The sequence below is a fragment of the Bos javanicus genome, chromosome 26 (genome assembly GCF_032452875.1).
Source record: "Bos javanicus breed banteng chromosome 26, ARS-OSU_banteng_1.0, whole genome shotgun sequence".
NCBI classification, from domain to species: Eukaryota; Metazoa; Chordata; class Mammalia; order Artiodactyla; family Bovidae; genus Bos; species Bos javanicus.
Genome location: NC_083893.1, coordinates 18,876,412 through 18,898,645, shown reverse-complemented (window position 1 = coordinate 18,898,645; position 22,234 = coordinate 18,876,412). Strand labels below are relative to the sequence as shown.

The 22,234-nt window shown below is 47.9% G+C and overlaps 1 protein-coding gene and 1 long non-coding RNA gene across 6 annotated transcripts in view; one reads left to right on the top strand and one right to left on the bottom strand.

Annotated features, from left to right (window-relative positions):
* Positions 1–193: 193 nt before the first annotated feature.
* Positions 194–22,234, bottom strand: part of GOLGA7B (golgin A7 family member B) — a 38,395-nt gene continuing 16,354 nt past the window's right edge. For 3 of the 5 annotated variants that reach the window (XM_061403034.1, XM_061403033.1, XM_061403035.1), the window contains exons 2-7: positions 13,064–13,369; positions 5,402–5,527; positions 3,742–3,894; positions 3,547–3,648; positions 2,121–2,172; positions 194–1,751 (exon numbers count right to left, since the gene is read on the bottom strand). In XM_061403034.1, coding sequence (XP_061259018.1) covers positions 1,288–1,751; positions 2,121–2,172; positions 3,547–3,648; positions 3,742–3,894; positions 5,402–5,527; positions 13,064–13,075 — 909 coding nt within the window. In that variant the 5' untranslated portion in view covers positions 13,076–13,369 and the 3' untranslated portion in view covers positions 194–1,287. Of the gene's footprint in view, positions 2,173–2,877; positions 2,959–3,546; positions 3,649–3,741; positions 3,895–5,401; positions 5,528–13,063; positions 16,738–22,234 lie in introns of those variants that run through there. The other 2 variants (XR_009733765.1, XM_061403036.1) reach the window with 2 other exon arrangements.
* On the top strand, positions 16,751–22,146 carry LOC133239257 (uncharacterized). The gene is made up of 2 exons (XR_009733766.1): positions 16,751–17,027; positions 19,315–22,146. It is a non-coding gene; the product is annotated as an uncharacterized LOC133239257 (long non-coding RNA).

The following is a 22,234-nucleotide window of genomic DNA, read 5'->3' as shown; positions in this document are numbered from 1 at the left end:
CACCAGACTACAAACTCAAAGAAGACATTGTCCATTCTTCCATGTCTGGGTGCTGCCTCTTCAGAAATACACTTGGCCCTGTCTCCTCAGCAGGAGGTGAGTGGGTCACTAAGCATCCCCTCGCCGTGATCCTGGGGCGTAGATCTGGGCCCCCATTGCCGAGGGGGGAGAGAAGCAGCAGAGAGCCTCAAGCTGGGCAAGTCCTTTTATTGGAAAAAGAAATAATAAGATGAAAGGCCACCGCACGGCCAGCGCCCAGCCATCTCACGGGAGATGCATCATTCACCCCACAGGTCGGCCACAGCCATGCGGAGGGCCAGAGTGGGCACAGGCCGGGTTCAGAGGGAAGGGGACTGTGGTGGAGATCAGTGGGCTGCAGCTCACCCAGGGAACACTTGGACCAGGACCCACTGAGGCTCAGGGGCTGGGCCGCCCTCACCAGCTCTCTGAACCCTTCCTATATACTCCTCCTGCATCCAAAGAAAGTCAGGCCCCTCTTTGGTTCCAGAAAGCTACCTGCAGTGACTGGTCTCTCATATCCCCTCTAGCACCTCCTGCCGGCCAAGACAGGCAGCCTGCTTCTGTCCATCTCCAGACACCAGGGAGGGGCTGCTGGGCCTCGGCAGTCAGGGCCTCACCAGCTGGACACCCCTCTTTCAAGAAAGAAATTTGCCTTTTCCCCTGCAGATTGGCAGCCTCTTTGGCCTTCCAAGGACGTCTCACACAGCCTTGGAGACCCCCTGAGTATGCAGTGCCCAGGGCCCTGTTGCCTTGTTATGGGGGACCTGAAGTGGGGCACAGAAGGCCCTGGAAGGTTGGCTCCACTCTCCTAGAACCCCAATGCTTTTGTTAGAATGTATACAGTACAGTCAGAAGGTGGGGAGAAACATGCCAGTGGGGGAGAGACCAAGAAGAAGAGCCTAGCTGGCAGCCAAGCAAGAGACAAGGGATGTTAGGACATTTATTTACAAGAGGACAGGCTGGACCCACCCAGGGAAGCAGCCAGACCATGGCGCACAAAGATAAGACAAGATGCAGAGAGGGGCAGACATCGGCCCAGTAGCCAAGGGCAACATACAAGTGCATTCACACACCTGTATGCACACGTGTGTACACACACACGAGGGCAGTCACACACAGGCATTCACAGTGCACTCATGCACACACCTGTCCTCACACATACCTACACACAGGTGCATTGGTGCACACAGGGCACACACATATGTGCACATACACATGTGCCTGCCCGCACACACACTCACTCTCACACACAGGCACATTCTAATCTCAGGAAGTTGGCTCCCGTTTTGGAGGTTCAAGCCCCCTAAGGCTACATCTCTCCATGAAGCATCTCTCCGGACCCCCATACAACCTTCCAGAGGCCAGGCCATGTGCCCCACCTCCACCAGCACCTGGCCTGCCAAGTCGCAGTAGCTGGACACTTCTGAGAGAGTCCAAGATGACCTCCAGGCTCTGGGTGGAGGACAGGGATGCCAGGAGTCTAGAAGAGGTCAGGAGGGGGCTGACCACTCCTGTCTCCCCAGACCTTGAATCAGTGGAGGCAAGATCACAGACAGGCAGAGGCCCTGTGGTGGCGTCAGAAAGCATACACACTGGGAGACAGCCTCGGGGCGTGGGACCCCGAGGAAGGGAGTCCTGGTGGATGTGGGATTTGAAGTCAAGTACCATGCAGGATGGGAATTCTCTATTTGACAGGCTTGGATCCTTTTCAGGGGGTGTCGGGAGGGAAGCTGCGGAAGAAAGGGGTTTGTCCAATCAGTGTTGTCCCCACCCCCACCCCGTGGAAGACCTGCCTCCGTGTGACCCAGACCAGCCCCGTCGGATAAAAGCCAAGTCAGGAAGTGGACCGTCCTGCCAGTGGGCAAGGGGCGCCAGCTGATGGCCCGCGGGCGACACTGGGCGGGTCACCCTCCTTCCCGCCCTGGGCAGGAGATGGGCCCAGAGAATGATTCAGAAGCGGGTGCTCTGGTAGCGCAGCCGCCTCAGGTCTGCGAGGCCCTCAGTCCAGCCGTACACCTCCCTGCAGGGACTCTCGGCCAGTCACCGGCCCCCCGCCCCACCGCCCCCACCACTGCTGCTGCCGCTGCCGCTGCTGCTGCCGCTGCTCGAGCTGCCGCTGCTGCACCGGTCCTCGTAGATGGAGATCTCGATCTGGGCGGGCGTTAAGGAAGGGTGCAAGCCGAAGGGAACCGGCTGATGGAGGTCAGCAGGGAAGCGCGAGGCCAGGCTGCTGCTGCTTCCCAGACGGGCAGGACGCGGACGCCTGAGAGCCACACCCAAACCCCTCCTCTCACCTGCGCTGGCTGTGCTCAAAGGCGCCTGCGCACAGCCACAACCCGGCGCTAAAATTCTAGCGAGTCTAATCTTTGTATCCCAGCACGCGATGTACCCAATGTAGTGGGTGTGATTGAACAAGTGTGAGGACTTGGCTGTCCTGAGTTCAAATGTCCCCATACCCAATCTCAGCTATGTGACTTTTGACCAATCACCTCACTTGTTACCATCTGTTATCTGATCTGTAAAATGGGGATAATGATAGAATCTTGGAGTTATTGAAAGAATTAAATGAAATAAGCATGTAAAGGACTAAACACAATACCTGGCACATAGTAAAGGCTCAATGACAGGAAGCGCCTCTCCTTGGGCTTTGTAAGCATGAGATTCCCTGGGATTTGTGTTTTCTTTACCAGTAAATGTTATTTTTAAGAATTCTACTATCTGCTGCTGACCGGGGGTGGGCGGGATGTATGTATACCTTGATCAGGAGGAGTGGGTAGACCTATAACACACTCGAGGGCCAGTCTCCCACCAAGACTTCCATCTTCTCATCTGTGAAAGGGGTACAAGGGGACCTACCACATAGGCTTCAATGAGGGTTAAATGCAAGGGCAGTGAAGAGTGGGCCTGGGCTCAGATCTTGGCTCTGGTGGTCGCTGGCTGGGCGGCTCTGAGTCAGGGTCCACTACAAAGGCAATAAGAAGAGTTGCCCATTTTACAGGGGTCTTATGAGAAGTACAGGAATTCATATTTTCAAAGCACTTACTGTGACATCTGGCATGTATTGATATTAACCACTGGTTAAATGCAGGCTTCCCAGGTGGCACTAGTGGTAAAGAACCCGCCTGCCAATGCAGAAGATGTAAGAGATGCAGATTCAATCCCTGGGTCGGGAAGACCCCTGTGAAAGGGCATGGCAACCCACTCCAGTATTCTTGCCTGGAGAATCCCCTGGACAGAGGAGCCTGGCAGGCTCCAGTACATAGAGTTGCAAAGAGTCGGACATGACTGAAGTGACTTAGCACGCACACACGCACTGATTAAATGCAGCTCAATAAAAGCAAAGCCTAAAATTTACAAATAGCACTAACTTATGGTGGGAGAGGAAGGTCAATGATCAGGGATATGGGGAACCCCAAGAAATCCCTGAGCAGAGTCCCCTAGGGTGGTCCAGCTTCCTGGCAGCCTCCCCGGGGCTTCCGCTGGCTGCAGCTGGGTGCCTTCGAATGAAACAGCCAGAAAGGATACAACTCTCATCCCACGCTCCACGGGGTCTGTAAGTAGGAGGCCTCGGGGGGCAAAGACCTTCTCATTCTGCTCCTGAATGTAGCGGGAGATCTTCTTGAGAACCTGTGAGGAGAGGGGCCCATTGAGGCTGAGGCTGAGGCTGAGGCACCGGAGCCCCAGGGGGGAGGGAATGTGGGGCCGTGGGGGAATAGCCACCTTCTCATAGTGGGTCTCCATGCAGAGGAAGATGAAGTAGGCCGTGGCACAGGCCAGGCAGCCCTCGAGGTAAGAGCTGCCCCCAATCTTCTCGGCCTCCGCGTAGAAGCTGTTGAGGGTCTTCACGGTCTCCTCAAAGAGCTGCCGCTCAATCTGGAGGGAGAGAGAGACAGGGAGCAGGACCCAGGTCAGCCTCCCTGGAGTGTGGTTGCCGTGGTGGGGCCTCACCAATGTGGGGGGTTGGGGGCACACAGGCAAGACCAGAGAGATGCCCATGAGCACTTGACAGGACGTCAGGAGCCTGGGGGTCCAGTCCAGACTTGGCTATCAACTAACTGCATGACCTTGAGCTAATGATTTAACTACTCTAGCCTCAGTTTCCACATCTATAAAATGGAAACAAAAATGACGACTTGTCCTCACTTGAAAACAGAAAACTCTCATGAAATCCAAGAGGTGAACATTTTCTGCAGTGGATCAGCTCTCTATGCTCTCCCTGCCAGGACTCTGACCAACCTGAGCACCCAGTTCTATCTATATCCACTATGGATGCATAAGGAAACAAGAGTCCTGTGGAAACGCAGAGTCGGACATCAAGGCCTTTCTGGCGCTCAGTCAGTTTGGTACCTCACTTCCTCTTCCTGTCCCTGAGCTTTCTCTCTTAAAGGAGAGGATGAACTAGAGCAATGCTTCTCCAACTTTAATGCATGTATGAATAACCTCGGGATCTTAAAATGCAGATTATGAATCAGTAGATTCAGGGTGGAGCCTGAGATGCTGTTTCCAGGAGTCAGGGTGTTGCCTGTGCACAGGCCACAGTTTTGGTTCAAGGGCTTAGCGGTTCTCAATTCTGGTGCACACTAAAATCTCCCGAAGAGATTTTAAAATGTAGGCACACCCAGGTCTTGCCTCCAAGAGATTCTGATTCAAATGGTCTGGGAAGGGGGAGGGTGGTTCAGAGCAGCAAAGACCACCACTATCTTAGTCTACCGAAGCTGACACCTGCAATTTTTTTCAAAAGCTCCCAGGTGGTTCTAATGGGCAGCCAATCATGAGAAGCACCGCACTAGGAGAGCAGAGATTCTAAGTGGGATCCATATTCACCCGGTGCCATATCGCCTGGGGCTTTCTCATTAAAAATTAAGATCCTCAGCCCAGCTGCACATTGGAACCATCTGGGAAAATTTAAAGCAATGCTGATACCTGGGCCCCAGCCCCAGACACTCTGATTTGATTGATGTTGGGTGTGGTCTGAGCATCAGAATTCTTTTAAGCTCCCCAGGAAATTCTAATGCACAGCTGGAGTTGAGAAGTGCTTCTAAAAAGAGATTCCTGAACCTAATCCTGCAGCTGAGTCAGCATCTCTGATGACATCTGATATTATCCAATAAGACTCAGGAATTCGTGTTTGTTTGACAAGCTCCCTAGGTGATTCTCTGAAATTTGAGAACCACTGAACTAGAAAATCTCTGAATTTTTTTTTTTCAGCTCCAACTTTCTAGGAGGCAACAGTGAGGCAAAATGCTTTAGTTCTTCCACATGAAGCAGCTGAGCAAGTTGTTTCCTATACTATTTTTATCCTAGAAAAAGATAAATATTCTAATAAGCCCCTCAGTTCCATTATGTTCTGTGTCCCAAATTTAGGGAAAGACATCCTTACCCGACTGTCCAGCTCTGGGGGGAACTTGGTCTGGAACTGGCAGATGGTCCCATCGCTGTAGTCTCTCTGGATAAAGACCTTGGTGGCCAGCGAGGCACTTCGCCGGAGCTCCTGCAGATTGTGGACCTTGGGAATTGATCAGGAGACATGAACTCAAGGTGATCTTCCTTCTAGGTTTGTCCAAGGCTGAGCGGTTTATTAGGGTGTGGGCCTTTCATAGCTAAAACCAGGAAAGTTTTCAGGAAACCAGGACAAGTTGTCCATCCTACAAGTGTTCAAGGAAGGCCATGGGAAGCAAGTCTATCAAGATTACCCAGAGGATGCCTCCAGCTATCCCAGAAACATCCTGGAAAAGCCTGAAGCAGGGCCAAAGTTGAGCCAAAATAAGAGGTTCTAGAACCACCCACCAAGCCAGGAACAAATTGTAATGAAAGGAAAACATTTCCTGATGGCTCACCCAGATCCTCTTCTCTCTCGGTCTCTCTCTTTCACACACACACACACACGTGCACACATGCCCATGGAAGGGCCTTTCACTCTCTCATTCATTCAGCAAGTTTCAAACATTCACAACTTGTCAGGCCTTGGCTTGGAGACCCCAGCACTGAATAAGACTGACGCCTCAAGTGGGGCTGACAGCACTTTACTGGGGAAGGGGAGCACATGGGGCAGAGGAAGACAGGATGTACCCATGAACTCAGAGGGAGACTGGGGTTCAGGCCAAGTTATGACCAAGGTCAGAAACACCACAGATCATTTCCATGTCCAGCACTTCTCATCACAGGAATGAAGGGGGCCCACAGACACCGAAATTCCCCAGAGAAATCTGTGGATGAAGTGGGCCAAGGCCAGAAACTGAAGAAGTCTCCTGCCCGGGCAGGAAGGAGTGGAGGGACTTTGGTCCCTTGTCCACACCTGAGGACTTGGCATTGACACAGACTGTAGAGTCTGGGGGTGGGGTGGGGAGTGGGCTCAATTCCACAGAAGAACAGAGCCTCTTTTTTGCACTTCTAGCCTCTATCACCCACATTTGAGACAAGCAACCCATTGGGTGAAATATGTCAGACATTAGAACTACGTGGAGCCCAAGCCCCAAAGGCAGACTGAACACAGCCAGTTCATCCTGTGTAATTAAGGTGAATCCATTCAGTCACTCGGCTTTCATTTATTGAGTCCCTACTATTGCCAGGCTCTGGGGATGCTGAGCAAAAGACAGTCATGAGCTCCAGGGAGGAAGACAAGTAAATATATAATGAATCAGACTGTGATAAATGCTACAGAGAAGTAGCATCTTACCCAGAAATGCTTGCTCAGAAAAGGCTTCCTGAGGTCTGTGCAGAGTCATAAAGGAGCTACCAGTAGTAGAGGGTTGGCAGGGGGTGGGGGGGCAGGTGGAGAAAAGGCAACCTAGAGGGAGAAGCCTGTGCAAAGTGAGAGAGACAGCGGAGAACAAGTTCTGCTGCAATGACTGGAGGCAGATTTCAGCAAGAATGGACTGGTTTGCAGATCAGATAAAAGCAGTAGATGAAGAGAGTATAGAGGAGTCAAGGGGTAGATCACAAAGGGTTTGACAAGTTTCTACTGGAGGGGATGATTTCTGATAGAAGATACACTTGCTTAAGAACTGGGGAAGAATAAGTAACAAGAAAAAGGTTGTCAGTATGGTAGTAGGAGCAGCAGATCCAGGGCCTGGGATGGTACAAAAGCAGAGACTGCAAATGAGATTTTCCTAAATCCAAGTGGATTTTGCTCTATTTAAGAGTGTGATCCCAAAGTATTGTGATCAGATGAAATAATGTACAAGGGCTCCTATAGTCTTAATAGTCCTTGATGCTCCTAATCAAGGTTTTAATTGAGAGTCTCTTGACTTTTAGCAGGATCCTATGATAACTTTGAAAAATAAAGAATGCTTTGGTAACATAAATAAGTTCATCAGTGCTTCTGCTCTGTTTAGTTAAGGTTTCACATGATTGTGTTTTCAAAAGAAAAGGGCCTGTGACCTTCCTCCACCCTTCTCAACCAACTACATGAGCCTGTCAACCTTGAAGATGGAGTCCCCTGGCCCCAGAAGGGTCATTCTGGCAGCTTCGTGAGTGGTGCACTGAAGCAGGCATGACTGGGTTAGGGGGCCAGTTGGAGGGATGACTATCTTTGTAGTAGTTCAGGGGAAAACTAAAGTGGGTCTAAGTTAAGAAAAATTATGGTGAGAATAGAAAGGGAAAGAACAGTGCTTCAGTCATTCTGAGATGGGCTCGGCTTCCTCCCTTCCAATATCCCCCTTTGTCTGTGCCCAAACACACCGTGTGCCACCATGAAGGTGTGTATGTCTTAGTGACTGGTGAGCTGCTGACTCTAGACAAGGAGCTGTTGACTCCTTCCTCTTAGGCACACAGCTAGATTAGTTCTCAGCCTCCTTTTCAGTTAAGTGTGGCCACATGACTGAATAGAATGTGAGTGGGAATGATGGACGTCATGTATAGGCTTGGCTCATAAAGACCACCCCTCCTCTGTGATCTTGCCCTGTCCACAGAAACCAAGGGAGCCATGTGTTGAAGATACTGGAACCACAAGCTGTAGAGAACCTGGGTCCCTGAATCACTGCTTGGAGGAGAGCCACCGACTGATCAGGAACACAGGCCTGAGCAAGAAAAAAACCTCTATTTTATTACAGCATTTAAGATTTTAGGGCACTACCTGGCATAATATATTCCCATTTCTTTTTGGCATTTATCCACAGGTTCTCAAGTAGCCAGAGCAGGAAGGGTCAATACCCTTTCCAAACCCAACAATATCCTGAGCCTGAGAACACTATCCTGGCTTTGGGTGACTAGGGATCTTCTTCCCTACCTGGAGAGTGCTTGTGGGGTCTTGAGAAGTTACTAGAAGATGGTATCAGACACACTTTATATGCCAGAGCCCTAGTTCCCCAGATCTACTTAGAGCACACATATCATAAAATCATCTACAGTTGGTAAAGAGTAGGATCAAAGGTAAGGCAGAGTCTCCTGTCTCTCCATCCATGATGGCTTGGTTGTGAAGTGCCATAAAGCCCTGGTGGGTAGATAACCCACTGACCAAGGAGCAGGAAACTGGCCTGCCAGTCCTGGCCACATGATTCTGGGAAAGTCTCCCCTTCTCTGGGCTTCTGTTTCTTCAACTTGAAACTGAGAAGTTGGAACTACATCATCACTAAAGCTGTTGCCAGCTCTGACATTCTAAGGCCTTATAAGGGATTAGGAATGCAAAGGTTTTCAGGGACTAAGCGTGTAAGTGAGTCAGCTGGTTGTTGTCCAGTTGCTCCGTCTTGTCCAGCTCTTTGCGGCCCCATGAACTGCAGCACGCCAAGCTTTCCTGTCCTTCACCATCTCCCGGAGCTTGCTCAAACTCATGTCCATTGAGTCAGTGATGCCATCCAACCATCTGGTCCTCTGTCACCCCCTTCTCCTCCTGCTTTCAATCTTTCCCAGCATCAGGGTTTTCTAATGAGTCGGCTCTTCACATCAGGTAGCAAAAGTATTGGGTTTTGTGACTAATTAGAGAACTCATGTGCTATCTCAAGAAAGCAGCTGATCATTGCCATGTGAGAATATGTGCCCAGGTTGCCACAATTCTGATTTTTTAAGAGAAGCCATAAATTCAGATTTCCTTAATATCAGATATCCAGATTTTTAAATGTTTCCAATGAATTTTTTAAATTTATAAGCATTGAGCAGACCAAATAAGGCACATCTGTAAACTAGATTCATTCCTAAAGCTGCCAGCTTAGGACCTCTGAACTAAAATCCCAGGGTGGGGCCCCTTGGGCCAGAGCTAGAGCCAGAAACCAAGCCACTTGCCAGCTACTTAGCTTTCAGAAAGCTGACAGGAGTTTTCAGTCAAGATCCATAGATCCATGATGCTCTCCACCCCTGGGCAGCACTCCTCGGGTTTCCTAAATGATGCAGAAACGTGGACTTCTCACGTGCCTTTCCCCTTCCTGAACTCTCCCCTCTCTCTCCTCACCATCCCCCTGCTGCTGGCACCTGAGTAAAGACAGGACCAAGAGGCATTGCACGAAGAAGAAAGAAAACCAGCAGTAAGATCTGCGGACACCAATTTTCAAACTATAGTGTGGCAGGAAGAGGAGACTGCCAGGAGAGTAGGTACCCCCAGTCTCACATCTAGGGTCTGTACACCTGATGGAGTCAATGTGGAGGACTCCAAGGAGCAAAGGAGCAAGCACCGCAGTGCAGGTGAGCACTCCCAGGTGGAGGCCCCATCTGGCCCACATCTCCAGCCTCATTAAAAACCAGCTAATTCCCGAGGACACATCTGAGACTCAACTCAAGAATCAGAAGACTCAGATGATGAGCCAACACCACGCTCCCTGGCTGGGGTGTGGAGGAGGAGTGAGGATGGTGAATCACAGGCAGCAGGTTGGGCCTCAGGATGGAAACCTGGGCACAGGGCCTCCTTCCTTCTCAGACTGCACCAGAGCCCCGGCCCATTGTCTGCTGCTGCTGCTAAGTCACGTCAGTCGCGTCCGACTCTGTGCGACCCCATTGTCTGCCGCTTGTTGATCCCATACCTCAGAGATCAAACCTTCAATGCCCCTCTTGGATAATGCTACTTTGTTGTCATTGGTTAGTCTCTAAGTTGTGTCGGATTCTTAGCAACCCCATGGACTGTAGCCCACCAGATTCCTCTGTTCATGGGGATTTCCCAAGAAAGTATTCTGGAGTGGGTTGCCATTTCTTCAGGGGGTCTTCCCAAGCCAGGGATCAAACTCACGTCTCCTCCATTGGCAGGTGGATTCTTTACCCCTGAGCCACCAGGGAAGCCCCTAATGCTACTTGGGTGCATTTTAAAATCTCTTAGGGGCCAAACTTCACCACTTGGAGTTCCTCCCAGCCAGGCATTTCCCAGTTGTCCTTGGCCATTTGGACTGGTTTCCAGGGCAGACCCTGATCCCATGACACACATTCACAGAGGTTTGTTATGAAGGAAATGGGCTTATTACAGTTTTCTAAATGAGGTCAGTGTACAGCTCAGGAGGCTTTATCCCTCCTCTGGGGTTCTCACACATACACCCTTCCCCTAATGTTCACTCCTAAACAGAAATTAGGGAGTATAAAAGATCCAGTCTCCATGCCTTCCATCCAGGGATCCAAAGATATCCAACCTTTCTCAGTTCTCTCCTTCTGTTTCTTCTTCCCTCTCCATCCCACTCTCCCTGCCTCCTCCTCCCTCCCTTTCTCCCCCTTCTCTTCTCAAAACATCTTCCACTGGAGCTGAGGACTTCCCATTCAGAAGCCTAAGGGAATGGCCCTGGGAGCTTGGCATAAGGTTTTCTTTCTCCCAACAGGTTTTTCCTGGTAATCTTAACTCAATCCTAACAGTAAAAACAGCCTGGGGAAAATGACTCACTCTGCAGCCCAGATAATGTGGACGTCCTGTGCCTTGCCAGAACTAAGGCTTCCTCCCTCCGAGCCGTCATCAGAGTATAGCCAAGGCCCAGCCGGGAAATGGGCAATGTTTGTCCTCAGCCCCTCTCCCCTCTGGGCATGCCTCCATTCCTCTGCCCTCAAGCTGAGCCAGCCAGGCCATTCAGGGTACCTGAGTCCCCATGCTCCAGCCCTTCCCGAACTCCTTTGCATCCTTCACCATCAAAAGACCCCTAGTCCTCTTCTGTCTATTGGGCAACACAGCTGACTAATTGAATACACTAGATGCAACAAAAAAATCACTGGCCATGGAGACAGAAGGCTCAAGTTCTTCTCCTGGCTCCGCCACTTTTTAAGCCATATTCTCTTGGATAAGCCTCAGCACTCCAGTTGCATCATCTGTAAAATGGGATAATGATGCTTTCCTTGGCTCCTTCACAGGGATTAGGCAATCTTCTGAGCCTCAGTTGTCTCATCTGTTAATTGGGGATAATGACGCCACCTTCGCCCACTTCACAGCGTTGCTTTAAAGCTCAAAGGAGATCATGCATGTGATAGCACTTTGTACACAAGAAAATGCTATGTTCACAGAAGCGTTATGAGCAGAGCCTCTCCCAGGCTAACAGCAGCCACCTGGAAACACTGGCTCCACTGAGAGATGTAAACTTGCTGGTTGGAATCTGTGAACCATAGCAGAATGGAGAGGGAGATTTGCTGGGACAAATGGGCCTCTTGGAATCTGTCAGATCTCATCACAGATGTGGACACCTTCTATGCCCACACTGCTGGCCCAACTGTGCCTGAGTGGCTGAACTCTCCCCTTCCTGCCCAACAGCAGCGGCCTCTTTACTGCAGTCTGGCAGCCTTGTCTGGAAGGTGACCAGCTCCTTGGCCATCTCTCCTTTGTTTTCCACCACCCACCCCTTCTCAGTATCTTTGGCACTCTCTGAACACTCTGCATACCTCCACCCTAGAAACCAAGCTCCATGAGTCTGCTCAGGACTTGCCCCTCACTGGGTCCTAGGTGACGAGCTCTCCTACTTAACCCTGTGCCTTGTCAGAAAGCTGAGTGATGTCAAGCAACTGCATCTCATTCCGTGGTGACAACAACAGAAGAATAACAACAGCAACACTTGGCACTGATGTTGCACTGATCAGCAGGATGCCCAGAGGCACTGCCTAGCATCATTCAAAAGCCTTTGCTGTCCCCCGGGCTTCTGTTCCAGCTGGGCTGGAAATGGGGAAACACCACCAAAGAAGTCAACATCAGAACAGGGGAAATCTGGTGTCCTGGGTTCCACTCCCAAATTTAAAGAAGAAACTTCCAGCTCTGGTGCTGACAAGCTGTGACTATTAAATAGATCCTCTTCTTCATGTATTAGCTCTACCACTTATAAAAGTGGGAATATAAAGAGCCCCATTTCCCTTGCGAAATGAGGGGTAGAGAAGGTAATTCCTAATCTCATAAGCACTAGACACAGATCCTGCCCTCAGTCCATAGGTCCTTGGTTCAGCTTCCAAGCCCCTTGAAAGTGACACACCTATAGGCACACCCTGAAGAAGGCGGCTCCTCCCACCAGACACAAGAGAAATGTGATCTTCTGGTACAGGGAACTCAAAAGGGGTGAAGAAGCGAGAAAGGGTCATATGCAAAGTTGAACTGGTGCAGGCAGATCATTGAAACCAACTATTTGGGGTTTTGACCTGAGGATTCTTTGTCTCCTCCTGTCCCCCACGCCCCGCCTCCGTGGAGGAAATGCGGATGTGAAGGTAGCTCTGTCATCTCTCTGCCAGACTTTTGGGATCAGAAGCTAGATGGCTGCATCGCATAGCAACAGCAGCCAGCCGCCTTCCCTCCCTAAAACAGGCTCAGGCTCGTCTCCAACCCTCTAGGGAAGTGGTTTCAGGACTTGCAGTCCGTGAGAAGGGGAAACCCCAGCTGAAGCCCCGGAACAACCCTGGCGCTAGTGCCAACAAGTGGTGCAGACAGCTTCGGGACTCAGATGAGGAAGATTGACACGCCAGGGGTCAAAGGAGCTCCAATGAGGAGCCCCTTTCTTCCACCCTGCCATTCCACCTCCCCCCTACGCCCTCCCTGCGCACCTGATCGGGGAAAGCCACCCCATCCCATCTTACCCCAGCCCCCTCATCCAACCCCATTCCACCCTTTCCCGCCCCTAGAAGCGATCTCTTCCCACAGCAGTCAGGCATTGACTGCGGGCCGGTGCTCGCCCCCTACCTCAGTGGCCATGTTCCGGGGGCGCTGACTGCTCCGAGCCCGCTGCGGGGCCCGTCGAGGAGGGATGTTGGCGCTGCTGACTCCGGGAGCAGGTGGGTTGACAGCGACGAGACCCGGGCCCGAGCGCTGTCCGCGGTGCTGATGCGAACGTCGCGGACCCGAGCGCCTGTGGGCGGGTGGGCCGGCGGGCGCTTAGGTCCTGGAGACGATCACTGTGCTGTCCGCGGTGCTGATAAGAGCTCCGGGCCGGAGAGGCGAGGCCGCACCCGAGGCTCTTCAGGGCCCGATCGCTAGTTGCCGCTGCTCCTGCAGGCAACGGCCTGGTTATCTTTGACAGCGGCGGCGGGCGTGGGGGCGGCGGGGAGGGGGTAGGAGGGGCCAGGCGCCTCCGCAGATCGGGAGCGGGAAGCGGAGGCCCCCAGACTCCGGCGCCCGCCCGCCGGAGAGGAGCCCCGCCCGCGGCCAGAGGCTCCGCTCCCGCCGGGCCCGGAGGCCCCGCCTCTCCTGCCTGTCCTTCCCCCTAATAAGAGCGCCAGGAGCTCTGCGCTCACTGCCGAGGCCTCCCAGGGCTTCCAGACTAGGAGGAAAGAGAGGTAGGACCGTTCTGGGACAAGACATTCCAGCTTGCCAAGGCTGACGGTCCTAGACTCGTTCGCGGGCCCCCAGGTGCGGCTGTCTTTTCCGTTCCAACACCCCTCTTCCCAACCCCTCCCCCACCATGGCCCAGGCTGCCTCTTATGTTTTTGTTTTTCTCTTTTTTCTCTTACGTTTCTTCTCTGTGGCCCCCTCTCGAGGCCTGCATGTACATTCCTTCCTCTCCCCTCTGTCCTTTTCACTGCCACGAAACCTATCAGCTAGAGGAGGATGCTGCAGACCACAGGTAATTGTTTCCTTTCTTTAAATATGTGCCCTTGTTTCATCCCCAGAAATACCCTGGGGTCCCTTCTTTCAGGGAGCGCCAGACTGAAGCCAATCTCTCCTTGCTGCTTTTCCTGGCTCTGACCCCAACCCTAGTCTTCCCTCTCTCCTCTGAAATCCCAGAGTTTACACACACACACCATCACCACACTTAAAAACCACAAGCAGATGGTGCCAAACTGGTATGCCCACCCTTTAAGGATGGCAGGTCTGGCTCTGGCGCCTCTTTCACATTTTTCAACATCACACCTTCCAACCAGATGACCTATCTATTTGCATAATAAACAAAAATGAAGCACCAACACAGGTGCCCTTTTATACACCCATATACTTCCCTTGGTCTCTGAGAGAAAGCTGGGAATACTCCTCTGAAGCTCACAGTTGCCTGAGGGTTAACACACACAGTTAGCCAGGAGACCTGGGTCCTGGCTCAGGCAGTATGACCTTAAGTAAGCACTTCACATCTGGTCTTCTTTCTGTAAACTGAGTATTGAACTTCACTAGATTATTTCTAGGGTTCTTTCTTTTTCCTCAACCTTTTATTTTAAAAATTTCAAACATACAGAAACTTTGAAAGGTTAGTACAATGAACTGTACTATCCACCTAGCTTCACCAATCGTTAGCATTTTGTCACATTTGCTTGATAGATACAGAAACAGAGAGATATAATTGGCTAGATTATTAGAAAGTAAGTGAGGGTTTAGTCTTAAGTACTTCACCATGTATCTCCTAAAAATAAGGGCATTCTCCTACCTAATCACAATATTATTATCACACTTTAAAAAGTTCCATATCATCTTATATTCTAGGATACCTTGTTGCCCCTAAAAGACATTAATAGCAATGACCCCTCAGAGCATCTCATGTTTAATAGCTAACATTTGTTAAGCACTTATGATGTGCCAGACCATATTCTACATACTCTACATGTATTATCTTATATAATCCTCATAATTATTCTTTGAATTAAATGCCTTTTATTATTTCTACTTTACAAATGAGGAAACTGAGTAAGTTACTGGAGGTCACATGGCCTGTGAGGAACAGAGGCAAGATTCAAACAAGGCAGTCAAGCTCCAGGGCTCGTGTGGTTGATCCCCTTATCTGTACTGTCTCCTTCCAGCATCATGTAGCCTATAAATTAGCAAAACAGTAACCACATCTCCAATTGCCTATTTCACAGATAAAAACACTGAGTCCCCAAGGATAAGGACATGCCAAAGAAATTAAAGGCAGATGTTTCATTTCACCTATAGCTTTGCAAATGATTTGGCATTGAACAACAACCTGAAAATATCTGTGAATCCCATGGTGGTCTCTGGTAATAAACAAACACACATCTGATGATCTCCATGTATACCTCTCCCAGTTCCTTACACTTGGTTTTGATCATATTAATTAGACAGCCATCTGAAAACCACTCTCTTCACTTGAAGATAACACACCTGGATGAGTGCATTCTATGTATATTTGTTGAACACCTACTATGTACCAGGCATTTTTCTAGGAGATTGGGATACAGGGATGACTAAATGCACGAAGATTTTGTACTTACTGAAACTTATATTAATAGGGGAATGATCAATAATGGGTTAGCAAAGAGTATCAAATATCTCAAGTTGTAATCAACAATAGGAAGAAAAGTAAAGCACGGTAATGAGATAGAGATGGGGGTAGAGGGTATTTTAGAAAAAATAGGGCAAATAGAACAAAAAGGGCACATTTTTGTTAAGGTGACATTTGGGCAGAGGCCTGAAGGAAGTGAGAGAATTTAGCATGCAGTTATCTGAGAAAGTTGACAAAGCTTAGAGGACAGAGTATGAGGGCTCTGAGGCAGGAGTGGGCTTGGCATGTTCAAATAGCAGGGAGACCAGTGTAGCTAGACTGGAGGGGGCAAAGGAAAGAGAGACAGAAGCTGAAACCAGAAAGGGAGCAGGAGCCAGGTTTTATATGACTTGTCGGCCCTCATGAGGATTTTGGATTCCATTCAGAAAGTGGGATGGCAATCCTTAAAGATTTAGAGTAGAGGCGTGGTATTATCTAATTGCAGTTTTTAATAGATTGCTCTAGATGCTAGGGTTGGCAGAGATGCAAGAACAGAAGCAATGAGGCCAATTAGGAGGCTGTTAGAGTTATCCAGGCAAGATATGGTGGTGGCTGAGATTAGGGGAGTAACAGTGGAGATGGTGAGAAGTGACCAGACTCTAGATATTTATAACTTGGAGGTAATGCTGAAAGGACCTGTGGATAGATTGAGGTTGCAACATGAAATAAGTTAAAGATGATTCCAAGTTTTGAAGTCTCAGCCCCTGAAACAAAGGAGTTGTTATTTACTGAGGGAGGAAGACTAAGGGCTGAGCAAGGATGGGGAATACAGAGTTTGGATGTGTTTAGTTGATTCAGGGTATTTTTAATATTTATTATTTGGCTGCATTAGGTCTTAGGTGCAGCTTGAGGGATCTTCATTGCATAACCTGAGACCTTTCGTTGTGGTGCATGGATTCTCTAGTTGTGGCACACTGGCTTAGATGCTCTGTGGCATGTCAGACCCCAGTTCTCTGACCAGGGACTGAACTCGCATCTCCTGCATTGCAAGGTGGACTCTCAACCACTGGACTCACCAGGAAAGTCCCCTTGGTTTAGGTTTGAAGTCTGTATGCATGTTATACATCTTAGTAAAATACGCAGTTGGCATTCAGGGAAGAGGTAGAGGGTTCGAAATAAAAACTTCAGGAATCATCAATATGTGAATGGTATTTAAAACCATGGGTCTAGATGAAATTATCTAAGAAATGGGTAAAGCTAGAAAAAAATTAAGAATCAGTCCTGGTACTTTATTACTTACAGGTTGGGAAGACAAAGGATTCTAAGAGTGGCCAGTGAAGTAGAAGGAGACCTGAAGGAGAGTGGTATCCTGGAGCCAAGTAAGAAACCTGGTAACAGAGTCTTACCTGCTGCATTGAGTGCTGCTCGCATATGGAATAACATTAGAATAACATGAAGACTGAGAAATAACCATTGGACCTGGCGGCAAGAAGGTCACTGGTAATCTTGATAAGGGCTGTTTTAGTGGAGCATAGAGATGAGATTCTGATTAAAATGGGTTTGAGAGTTAGAATGGAGGAGAGGAAGCAGAGATACTGGGAGTGTGGACAACTCCTTTAGTCATTCTGCTGTAAAGGAGAGTGACAAGTAGTATGATGGCTTGAGGGAGAGGAAGGAGCAGAGGAGGTTCTTTTAAGATTGGAGACGTTAGAGTCTGGGGTTTGCTGACAGGAATAATCTACCAGAGAGGAAACACTGATGGCTCTGAAAAAAGAGGGTTAATAGCAGAAGCAAGCCCTTAAGAGGTCAGCAGAGAATGGGCAAACACGGAGGGGGTGGCTTTGGAAAGGAGCACAGACAATTTCCCATCACAAATACAATGGAAGAATCACAGTACAGGCTACCGGTATAAGTAGACTAGGAGGTTTTGTGGTGCAAGTTAAGACCTGAGCTCTACACCTTATTCCTCTTCAACTAGCTGAGACCTGCATGCATCACAACATTTCTAAACAAGTACATTCAACCATTATGTATGAAGAGTTTGCTGTGTGCCAAGCATGGTGCTCGCACTCTCCTGTAGAGCCCAAGGAGAGTTCTCCTTACCAGTGAAATTACAGGACTAGGACTCTGTATAGAACCTTGAATTCATCCATGCAAGGATGAATGATCCCTTCTAATATCCAGCTCCTCTGACTAGAAAAAGACAGTAACAGCCTCAGCCTTTTATTACTACATTGCCTCCAGGGTTGTTATCACAGTCTTGACAGACCTCAGGCTTAGAGGCCTCAAAGTGGAAGTTATGGAGAGAGATCCATTTTTGGAGTGAGTAGAGCTTCCTATAGTACTGACTCGAGGCTGCAATGGAATCCTACAGAATGGGATGTTCCCACACTCCAGTCACTTGGACTTTAACTCTGGAGGAAGGAGAAGATGCTGAGATTTAATCTGACTGATCATTATTACCCAGCTGCCTGGGGACAAACCAGCCCCTATGCAAGAGCCTAGCTCTTTGATGTTTTTTGTCATAAATTAATGAGTTTGCCCACAAAATAACATCAAAGGAGATCCACTAACTAATTCAGTGTTATCATCCTCTAATCTTCGGCTGCATTGGAAAGTCTCCCCCAAAAGGACCACAGCCAGAAAAAGAAACCAGCGGAAAAATTTGGAAATCATGCTACCTGGAAAGAGATGAGAGGAAGACGAAGTCCTGCAGACTGCAGAAGAGACAGAGAAAGAGCTACCTAATCTCAGGGCAAGGAAGAAAAAGCAGGAGGGGGATGGAGATTCTCAGCACTTAGGTCTGGAAAGAAGACAACTGCATGCAGGCTTGAGGGGAAATTGTGGTCTGTAAAGTCTTAAATGGTGTCATTTCAGAGCACACTGTGGAGACTACAAGGAAGTGTGTGGTAGGAAACCATGTCCCTGGAGTCAGATGACATGGGTTTCAACCTCCGGCTTCTGCTGTTCACTGTATGATCACCAGCAAGTCTCAGTCTCTCTGGGCCTCTGTTCTCTGATGTGTAAATTGGTGGCAACAATTTTCTTCCCCAGACAAAATCCCTCCAAGTATAGGAGGCTATCTCTTGATACCACCTACTCTTTCAAATCTGGTCTTTCAAGAGGACGACAGGAAAAGATTTATGGAGATGCTTGCTAAAGATCCTCCCACAGTAACGTTTCTTCCAGGCCAAGCAAGTTTTCCTAAAGCACAGAAAAAAATAGCCAGCATGCTTTATTTAATTCACTGAACAGATGCTAAAAAAAAAAAAAACCCACTGTATACCAGACAGAAAGATGACCATGGGATGTTTTCAACCCCACAAGGACCCCAAACTCTAATCAAGTGATGGCAAGTCTCCATGATAAGTATTGAGGCAGAGATGGTTTCTTTAGAAACTGGGGTCCAGAAAAAGTTTCCCCAACTACATGACATTTGGGCTTGGACTTCACAGATTACTATCATATCCCCAGCCAGTGGATGAAGGAACACCGTGTGAAAAGGCAGGAAGGCATGAAAGGTTCCCAGAAACACAGAACCTTTGGAACTTCAAACTCAGGGAAGCAGCTGCAAGGTAGTATCAAGGATGACTGCAAAGGCCCTGGAAACATGAATGAAAGGGACCTACTCTAAAAATAGTACCAGAGCAGGCAGACAGTGACACTTGTCTGGAAGTGGAGTCACTAGGAGGTGACTAAGCAAATGGGAGGTTGCCACCGTTTCTTCATTCATAGTCTCCATGTCTCTCTCTCTTTGTCTTTTTCTCTCTTCCTTTTTCTTTTACAGGAAGTGGAGTGGGAGGCAAGTTTCCATAAGAATTCACAGCTACCCCAAGAGAAACTGCCGATACTGGGATTCTTAGCTGCAGTGCATTCCTGCCATGATGACAGCCACCAAGCTGGAAGCCCGGCAGAATTCCCAAAGAACCCCTGTTCTGAGAATGGTTCCAAAGGCCCTCTGCAGGAGCAATTATCGAAGGACTGACTGCAGGGTCTCACCTCCACACTGGCAACAAATTCACCAATTACTTCCAACCGTAGCCAACTGAGGGGAAGACTGCAAGGCTTCTAAGTGATGGAAGTTCTTTAGAGAAGTAAATAGGCAGGAGCATAAAGGGTAATGGGTGCTTATAAAGCATCATTAATCATGAGAGCCAAAAGGAGTTCAATCCAATTTCACTGGCAGAAACCTTTGTTCAAAAGAAACCTTGCATAAAAGTCAGAGACATAAAACAAATCAGAGAAAGTGGATTTGCATGAATGGGGGGAAGACTTACCTACTTTCCCACCCTCTCACTCCCTACAAAAACCCCCAACACACCCCTCTCCAGACCTCCCAGGACTCAGTAGAATATGGGGTCTATTTTTAATCGTGAAAGTAACACATGCCTATGATTTTAAAAATCCAAACATACAGCTGCTAAGTCGCTTCAGTCGTGTCCAACTCTGTGCAACCCCATAGATGGCAGGCTACCAGGCTCCCCCATCCCTGGGATTCTCCAGACAAGAACACTGGAGTGGGTTGCCATTTCCTTCTCCAATGCATGAAAGTGAAAAGTGAAAGTGAAAGTGAAGTCGCTCAGTCGTGTCTGACTCTTCGCAACCCCATGGACTGCAGCCCACCAGGCTTCTCCGTCCATGGGATTTTCCAAACATACAGAGAGGCGTATGATAAAAAGCAAGAGTCCCCTATCTACTGTATCCTACATGTTCCTACCTTCAAGTCATTTCTCCCCTGGAAGAAATGACTTTTCACTCTTTAGCTGTTTCTGCTTTGAATTCTGATTTTTTAGAAGTTTTCTTTACATTGCTAAATGATATGCCTGTAGTTCTATTTCTTGTTTTATTAACTTTAGAAACCTTTTTCCTGTTTTCTGCTGTGGCAACAGAGAACTTAACTCACCCTGCCACCCTCACATACCAATATAATTACAGCACTATTTGAATTTAACTTTTATTTTTATCAAACTAATACACATGTAGTTAGTTTAAAATTCCAGCCAGGGACAAGGGTTTATCATGAAAAACAGAAGCCCTGTCCTGCAACCACTATGTAAAGCTGTATGGAGATTCCACAAAAGACTAAAAATAGAACTACTGTATAATTCAGCAATCACACTCCTGGGTATACATCTGAAGAAAACAAAACATTAATTTGAAAGTATACATGCACTCCAATGTTCATAGCAGCATTATTTAGAAGATCCAAGATACAGAACCAACCTAAGTGCCCATCAACAGATGAATGGATAAAAAAGATGTGGCTTATATACACAATGAAATAGGAATACTGCTCAGCCATAAAAAAGAAAGGAAGTTTTGCCATAGCTAGAACTAGAGGGTACTGCTGCTGCTAAGTCACTTCAGTCGTGTCCAACTCTGTGCGAACCCATAGACGGCAGCCTACCAGCCCCCCCCGTCCCTGGGATTCTCCAGGCAAGAACAGTGGAGTGGGCTGCCACTTCCTTCTCCAATGCATGAAAGTGAAAAGTGAAAGTGAAGTCGCTCAGTCGTGTCCGACCCTCAGTGACCCCATGGACTTCAGCCTTCCAGGCTCCTCTGTCCATGGGATTTTCCAGGCAAGAGTACTGGAGTGGGGTGCCATTGCCTTCTCCGAGAGGGTACTATGCTTAGTGAAATAAGTCAGACAGAGAAAGACAAATACTGTGTGTTATCATCTAAAAACTAAAATAAATGACTGAATATAACAAAACAGAAATCAACTTACAGATATAGAGAACAAACCAGTGGTTATCAATGGGGAGAGGAAAGGGGTAAGGGCATAATAAACAGAGAGGATTAAGAGTTTTTCTATACAAACTACCACATATAAAATAAGAAAGCTACAAGGATATATTGTATAGCACAAGGAAGGAATATAGTCGATATTTTATAAGAAATATAAGTGGAGTGTAATCTATACAGTTTTTGAATCACTGTTGTTCACCTGAAACTATATTATTAATCAACTAGACCTCAATTAAAAAAATTGTCTTCTTGTAAAAAAATGAAATAAATAAGCTACAAGGATATATTGTACAACACAAGGAATTAGCCAATATTTCATAAAAATTTTAAATGGGGTATAATCTAAAATTTTTTGAGTCACTATGTTATACGCCTGAAATCAGTATAAGATTATAAATCAACCTCATATACCTCAATAGAAAAAAAAAATACTTACATCCATATTTTTTTAAAACAGGAAAAAAAACAGAAGCCCTGCTCCTTGCCTCCCTTGCTTCTCATTCTATCTATCCTCCTGCCCACTAAGTTAAATTGACTTGTGAGAATAAAAAACCTCTGTTTGGTTCCCCTTCTTGTTCTTTGTCTGTAGCATTCATCACCTTTGCTAGCAAACAATGTAACTTACTCATTATGTCTTCTGTTTGTCTTGTCTGCTAAATTGTAAGCTTGAGCAGAGTCTTTACCCTGGCTCCTATTTCACTGATGTATCCCAAATGTGTGTTATAATGTCTTACAACAAATTTGAATTAATTAAACAAAATCCTCTATAAGGGGAAGAGAAAGAAGCAGAGTTTCTGTGAGATGGTGTTAGAACCAATCATTTTACATCTGCTTTCTTCTTTGGGAAGCAATAAATATAAATGAAAATTTATTTTGTAGATTATAACAAAATTATTTTGGATGGTGGGGGAGGTGCTACAGTAGACAAAGACCTCAATTTAGACCCACTTATTGGCTAC